The sequence below is a fragment of the Atractosteus spatula genome, chromosome 5 (genome assembly GCF_055471065.1).
Source record: "Atractosteus spatula isolate fAtrSpa1 chromosome 5, fAtrSpa1.hap1, whole genome shotgun sequence".
Taxonomy (NCBI): Eukaryota; Metazoa; Chordata; class Actinopteri; order Semionotiformes; family Lepisosteidae; genus Atractosteus; species Atractosteus spatula.
The window spans coordinates 29,259,001-29,266,306 of record NC_142710.1 but is presented as its reverse complement, the minus strand read 5'-3'; the positions used below and the strand labels follow the sequence as shown (position 1 = coordinate 29,266,306).

General features: G+C 43.2%; 1 protein-coding gene across 1 annotated transcript; it reads left to right on the top strand.

Annotated features, from left to right (window-relative positions):
* Positions 1-787: 787 nt before the first annotated feature.
* stox1 (storkhead box 1) lies at positions 788-6,563 on the top strand. Its single transcript, XM_088916547.1, has 3 exons — positions 788-934; positions 1,878-4,266; positions 5,709-6,563. Exons 1-3 carry the CDS (start codon positions 802-804, stop codon positions 5,860-5,862), a joined length of 2,676 nt encoding a protein of 891 aa, XP_088772673.1. The 5' UTR covers positions 788-801; the 3' UTR covers positions 5,863-6,563.
* The last annotated feature ends 743 nt before the right edge of the window (positions 6,564-7,306 follow it).

Here is a 7,306-nt window from a genome sequence, read left to right as displayed (position 1 = left end):
CATGACTGCTCTCAAGGAAGCTCGTAGTTTAACATCCTGATGGTTTATCTCAGATTTATGTCTCCTTTACTTTCTCTTTGCACTTAGACATGTATTTGGCAAAGCTTGATTAAAGATAACTTTTCAAGTGTGTGAGACCTTTTCTAATTACATGCAGAGAAGGCAATAGGTATTATATCATTGTACAATGAAAAGTTGAAACCAGGATGTAAATTGATTTGGAATCAAGTTCTCTAAATCATTGCTGAGCGAAGCTTGCCTTTAAAAGTGATTTTTTCATGTGCAGTAGTTAAGATACCATCTGCATCTTCTTTTGTAATGTGTACAATTTTGGTCACTGAATCACAAAAAAGATATTGCTGCTCTGGAATCAGTCCAGGGAAGAGCAACCAGATACATTCTGGGGTTTAAAAGAATGTCAAACACTGACAAGCTGAAAGAACTAAACCTTTTTAGTCTGAAACATAGAGAACTACATGGAGGCTCAAGGTATTGACAGAGTCATTCCAATGACTTTCTGAACCAGTGAAACGCAAACCAAAGATCACTAGTGGGAATCTTGAGACCAGGTTGCAGGCACTTCTTTACATAAAGGGTTGTGGGAGTATGGAACAAGTTACCCAGCCAAGTTGTTAAGGCTGAAATGGGTGGATTAGATCTTAAGATCAATTAGCTTATAACTACCAAACAGGCTATATGGGCTGACTGGCCTTCGCATATTTATAACTTTTCTTATATTCTTCAAAATGTTGATGTTTTTTTTATCTTTTGTTCCTTGCAGGTGATGTGTCTCCAGTGCACATGTCTCCCATCACTCAGTCCCAGTTCATTCCTCTGTCAGAGGTGCTGTGCTGTGTCATATCTGACATGAACGCTGCTCACATTGTTGTCAACCAGGAGGCCTTGATCAGCCATATGATGAAAGCACACCCAGGTACCGATCTGTCATCCATGTGCAAGACATTATCTAACCCGCTGACAAACTGCGAAATGAAAATAAAAAAACAACTGACATTTTGACAAAGCTCACTTTTAGCATTGCTTCACATCGTGCTAAACTTATATTGGTGGACAGAAAGTGTTAAGATAGCTCACTAAAGAGATTCTCATTTAACGTCATCTTGTATTTTATCTTAAAAGGTTCTGACAAAGGCGGTTGTCCTTTACTGTCCAGAACTTCAGAAGAAAAGTATAATCATTATTTGATGTAATGTGGTTACATGTGTTTAATGTATGCAACTTAAAAGAAGCATGTTTCTTGAAAATTGTTTTGGAACAAACCCTGTGCTCTTTGAAATTTTCAGATTTTTTTTACAATGGATGAGCTTGACTTTGTGTTTGCCGTGTGAAAAACAAAGAGGGGCCAACAATAAGATGCTTTTAAAGTACCATTTCAGAATTTACAAATAAAACACTTGGTCTGGAAGAAACATGTGGATGAATCATTTCTCCATGTTGTTCAGATGCACATAATGGAACTGGTGTTATTTTATGGACACTAGTGGGTCAAGATCAAAATAGTTGGATCGTGTGCAAATAAGTCCATTGCCTGAACACCCTGAGCAAGGGTAAGGCCTTCTGATGGAGCGTACCTGTGATTGTTTTGAAACAGATTCCTAGATGTCAAAAACTCCAGTGGCCAACAACTTTTGTCCTGCTGCTTGTTCTTTCTGATTAGCTCAGCACTGATGTTTGTTCTAGATATGAACACGAAGAGTTAAAATGCCTTGTAGAATCTTAAACAGAAAACAACAGGCAGTTTTACAGTATGTGAAGTACTTGTACATACTGTATGCAGTAACCACTGATAAATTGAAGTGTGCCCAGTCATACAGAGACACATTTTTCAAACTCATGTCGGTTTGCTTCTCTCTCAGGCATGTCGATTCCTACTCAAGACATCCTCTACAGCGCACTGGGTGCCTTGATAAAGGAGAGGAAGATCTACCACACGGGAGAGGGATATTTCATTGTCACCCCGCAGACTTACTTCATCACAAACAGCCCGGCGAAGGACAAGCAAAGGTGGATCGCAGCAGAAACCGACCCTCCCCTCCCCCCTCCCATCACCTACCTGGTGAGCACTGAAAGCTGTGTCGAGTCGGCCGGCGACGCTGTCCCCGCGGTGGCACACTGCAAATCCTGCCGCTGTTTCGCCCAGCAGCCGGCCCAACCCGTGCACGACCAGCAGTCTATCAGCGAGTGCACGGGCAGGAGCTTCAGGTGGGCGAAAGAGAGCAAGCCCACCATCCAGCACCAGTCTACCTCCACGGCGGCGGACTACCAGCCAAGCGAGGCCAGCAAGTCGACCGCCACCCGCAGAGACAAGGAGAAAACCAGCAGGAAATTCGGCCTCAGCCTGTTCAGGCGCAACACAGCAAAGAAGGAGAAACCCAAGAAGGAGTATGCCACGTTCTCTGCCCAGTTTCCCCCGGAGGAATGGCCTGTCCGGGATGAAGACGACTTAAACAACCTCCCCCGTGACCTGGAGTTAGCCATCATCAAGCGCATCAACCCAGAGCTCACCGTTGACAACCTCGTGCGACACACCGTCATGATGAAGAAACTGGAAGAGCGAGGCATCAACAAGGGCATCTCCACCGAGATACTGGGCCCCAGACATCGGCACCACTTGAAGGGTCATAATAGAAGGTCTTCCTCAAAAGCTGCGCGGCTCAGGAAGAGAGGACTCCCCTCCAGAGAGAAGCACAGAACCAAAAACAAGTCCTCAGTCTCGAACACTGAGTTGGAGGGAGTGCAGGAGGCAGAAGCCATCAAAGAAAAAGTGCCTTGTCACCTGAACCATGAAATGCCAGTGGACGAACTGGATGCCAAAATCTATGAGGATCTTGTCACTGTCGAATCTAAACATATTTACAAGAAGCGGATTGATAATCCGTTTCAGGACAGGGCGGTGAGAGACAGCGGTCTGGAGACGGGTCCAAGGGCTCAAAAGAAGCGTGACTCCAAGGGGCAAAGGTCAGAGCGGAGGGAGCGCACTGCCCACAGGTCCAAGTCCTGGGATTCATCCCGGGCAAAAGCCTTGGTTAACGAAGACGGGCGAGCACCGGATGATAGGTCCTGTGAAAATATGAAACCAAAAGGTTTTAATTATGATGCCGCTGTGGACACCAGTCCACAGGAGTATGCTGGGGACTATGGCTCAAGTTATCCAGACAGTAGCACCCTGAGAATAGAAGACAAGTGGAAACAGCATGTGAAGGATGGCAAGCCCAAGGGTAGTGGTTACTATGGCGAACAAGAAAAAGAATCCAAGTACAAAGTTTTGCAGGATGGGTGCATAGAGAACAGTCTGAGCACAAAGCACCTCTCCAGGCAGACAGAGGCAGCAGATTTACTCCCTTCCCATTCCTTTCCACCTCAGGTCACATACCACTGTGACACAGCCACAGTGCCGTCATCGTGGCCCATGCCAAACAACCAGCACCAGCTCTCTGTCGCACTGAAACAGCTGGACAGCACAGACGACAGAAATCAGAAGCCTGATCTCCAAACCACACATTCACAGTTAAATAGTGCAAAAGGTGGACTCTCATCAAAAAGTAACGGCCTGCGGACTGCTTCAGGTCACATGGACAGTGAAGGTTTCACAGATGATGACCAAGCTGTGTATCAACAGGCAGTGGAGGATGATGATGGCTGTAGTTCACTGTACCTGAATGAGGATTCTGATCTGGACAGCAATGAAGCCTCTCGATCCGGCACAGTGCATTATCATAAGCCGTTTTCCAACGGGGGTGACTGGAACAGTACTGGAGTGGAGGAGGGCTCTGTTGGTGCACAGCAGGAACATGCTGAGGTTTTTGGGACTCACTGTGAAGAGGATGATTTGAGGTGGCACGAGTCTGGTAGTCAACACTCGGCCAAGCCGCAGAATATCATGCAAACAGACAACGGCCATAGGATGTCTCAGTTCCTATACGAGCACCTCGAAGACGCAGGCCGGGATGTGGAGCAAATGGAAACCGTTGATAGCAGCATATTTGACTACTGCCACACCAGTGAGGCTGACTCAGATGCTGAAACTCTGCACAAATCTTCAGATGAAGGGGATGGCAAATCTTCGCTCTGGACCTGCAACCAGCACGTGGAAGAAAGTCTCAGAAAACAGTTTGAGCAAAAGTTAGAGCTTGTTGGTACATCACACACTACTGTTACAAGTCCGAATGCCCAAGGAAGGCCAGTTCCTGGGGAAACTGTAGAAAATCACAGCATTACAGGGGACAGTGGAATAGATTCTCCAAGGTGAGTGTTCCTGTATGGTGTAACTGTCTAGGACTTTGACAACCATCCCCACTTACTGTGACTAGACTGTCCAAGAGAGTCGAAAAGTTTCAGCAAGTATTTCTAGAATTGAAATTAAGATCACATTATAGTTTACTTAGGCAAATTGTCGTTTTTGCAATTGGAAACATCCTAAGGTAAAGAAGGTAGAAGGTAAATTACAATTAAGCGATCTAAAATGAAGGCTCCTTACTTTTTTTAGAATGAGGCAATATTGGCACTACAGAGTTTTTAATCACTTCAGGCATTAATCAGTGTGGTTGTTGTTTTGGGATATTGCTCGGGTGGTAATGAAATTTTAGAAGAAAGGTGTTATAAAGTGGTTTACTGTGGATTAATCTTTCAGCATTTACACAGCAACAGTCTCTAATTCTATCATGTTCAGAAGAACACCAAAGCACAACAGGTTGTAAGTGGTTCCAGCAGGTTGCTTTACAAAGTGAATGCAGCTATAATGACTGTTTATAGTGGGTTTATGACCTAAGTGATTTGTTGAGGAATGCAATAAATGAATAGCTGTCTGAGGAGTATGTGAATTCTAAACATCACCTGCCCTTCCCTCTGTGAGGAGAAACACATGCTCTGACACCTGCTGGCCTCTTTCATTTTTTATTTCTTGATCTTTCCCTTCCTTCACTATTGTGTCATTTCATGTTCTCCTCTGCACTTTACCTTGAGCCCATAATTAAAAAGAAATAAAAATCCAGAAGGTTCGGAGAAAAACGGGACTATAAAGGAAGGGGATTATACTACATCCTATGTGTGAGGTGAAAATAGCAAACGATCAACCACACCAGCTGTTGGTCAAAGCAGTAATCTGTATCACTACTCCTGTTTAGACTGCATTCTTATTGTGAATCTTGCATTGGAATGAGGTTTCTTGAAAGGATAACAGGAATGCAAGAGAAACCAGTATAGAAGGATATATTGTACAAAAAACTAAGAAAATAATGGAATAAAGCAGACTAAATAGGGAAAATTTTATTATGTAGTTTCACAAAATTTGGAATGCCATTCTCTTTAGAATTATTAAGAATGTCACCATACCTTTGTAGTACTCCTTGCAGTTCCTAACTTGAAATAATTTTTTTAATGGAGTTTGCAAGCGTTGATGTGCTATGGTTCAGGTGGGTAACTGCATCAGCATGCGTAGTCTGCAAAGGAACAAGTAATAGGTTTATTCCATGCTGAAAAGAGAAGGGAGAAAACACAACGTTTTTTTGTGAAGAAGGCTTCAAAGCCGAAACGTTGTGTTTTCTCTCTTCTCTTTTCAGCATGGAATAAACCTATTACTTGTTCCTTTGATGTGCCATGCCTTATTCAGCTATGCATTTACAACAGGAAAGAAACATCCGTGACGAAGGAGAAACATGGTTATTGACAGCGCTGTTGTTTTCCCCCAGGACTCGTGTGAGCCTCGCATCCAATAACTCGGTGATCCTCGAAGGGCTGAAAAGGAGGAGCTTTCTGCAGAATCTGGAGAAGCTCCACTCGAAAAGCAACGTGATCCGGCCTCAGAGCTCGCTCCTTCAGCTGACCCCAGTGATGAATGTGTGAATCCTGGCCTGTGCAGGACTGGTTCTCGATGAGCCTGGGTTTTCTTTCGATCAGAATTGTATTGTATAAATGTAAATAAGAATATTTTCTGTAAATATCCCACACTTATGAAAGACTTTTTCTGTGTACCCAAGTGGCTCTTTTTTGTAATTTTGACGTGTAGGCATCACTGCTGATTTTTGGCAAACAAATACCTTTTTTCAGAGCTGTTCTCCGCTTCTTTGAAAGAAATTATCTTTGTGCATAGATAATGCTCATGAACATATTTTTTCTATACAGCCGGTGTTATTTTTTTATCTGTTCTAAATATTTTATGAAAAATAATTTAATATCTTATAATGACGACTAAATTTCTACTCCTTTGGCATGGCAGAAGTAAATTTGCAAGGAATGAAACTAAATGAGTTCTGACTGTTTTTTGAGGGGGTTTGGAAATGTGTGCTGGGTATCACTGCATAAAATACAATTAGATTAGTTGTAAGTTTTAATGCATGCTATATGTTTTTTTGTATTATATCTAAGACAAATTCACAGAGCTTTTATGTTGCTAAATACAGTAATGGCACCAATTTTTTATATTATTTTTTATAGAAAGTCTAGTGATAGTCTGACTTTTTCAGATCCTCTTCAAGTCAACGCGTTTCCAGTACCTCTGTAAAGGGAGAATGTAATTTATTTTAATAAAGATTTCCATTGTGAAATCATTTTCTATTTTTATTGTTTTTGGTATATCAGAAGGTATGCATGATGGTACTACGGAGAACCAATCAAGAACTGTCTACATTTTTCCACCCATTTTCAAACCACTTTATCCACTTCAGGGTTGTGGGGAAGCTGGAGCCTATCCTGGCAAGCAACAGGCACAAGGCAGGGTACACCCTGGGCAGGACACCAGCCCATCGCAGGGCAGGCAGCCAGAAACATAGACACGCACACACTCATAGCAGAGGCAGTTTTCCTACCAGTAGGGTTTTGGACTGTGGGAGGAAACTTCAGCACCCAGAGGAAACCCACACAAACACAGGCAGAACATAAAAACTCCATGCAAATCCGGATCCAGAATTGAAAGGAAGGTCCCAGCGCTGTGAGGCAGCAATGCCAACCACTGTGCCGCCCTGTTTTTTTATCAGTTACATTTACATTTTTTACCAGTTCCTCCATGTGAACTCTGCCAGCTGCTTGTCCTTGGTCCTTGGAGATGGACTTAACTGAAGTTGAAAATAATGGCAATTTCACCTCTACGTTCTCGATATAGACCTCCCACAAATGCCTCTTTTTTTTTTGCACTTTTGTTTCATGGACCCTCCCATCCCATCTCCACTTCTTGGTTAATCCCTCTTTCTCAACACGGGTCTGAGTTTCCTAGTTCTATGGTCAGCTGGCTGCCTCTTAACCTAGCAGGTTAAGCACAAAACTGCTACATGCTAAACACTTCACTATTACG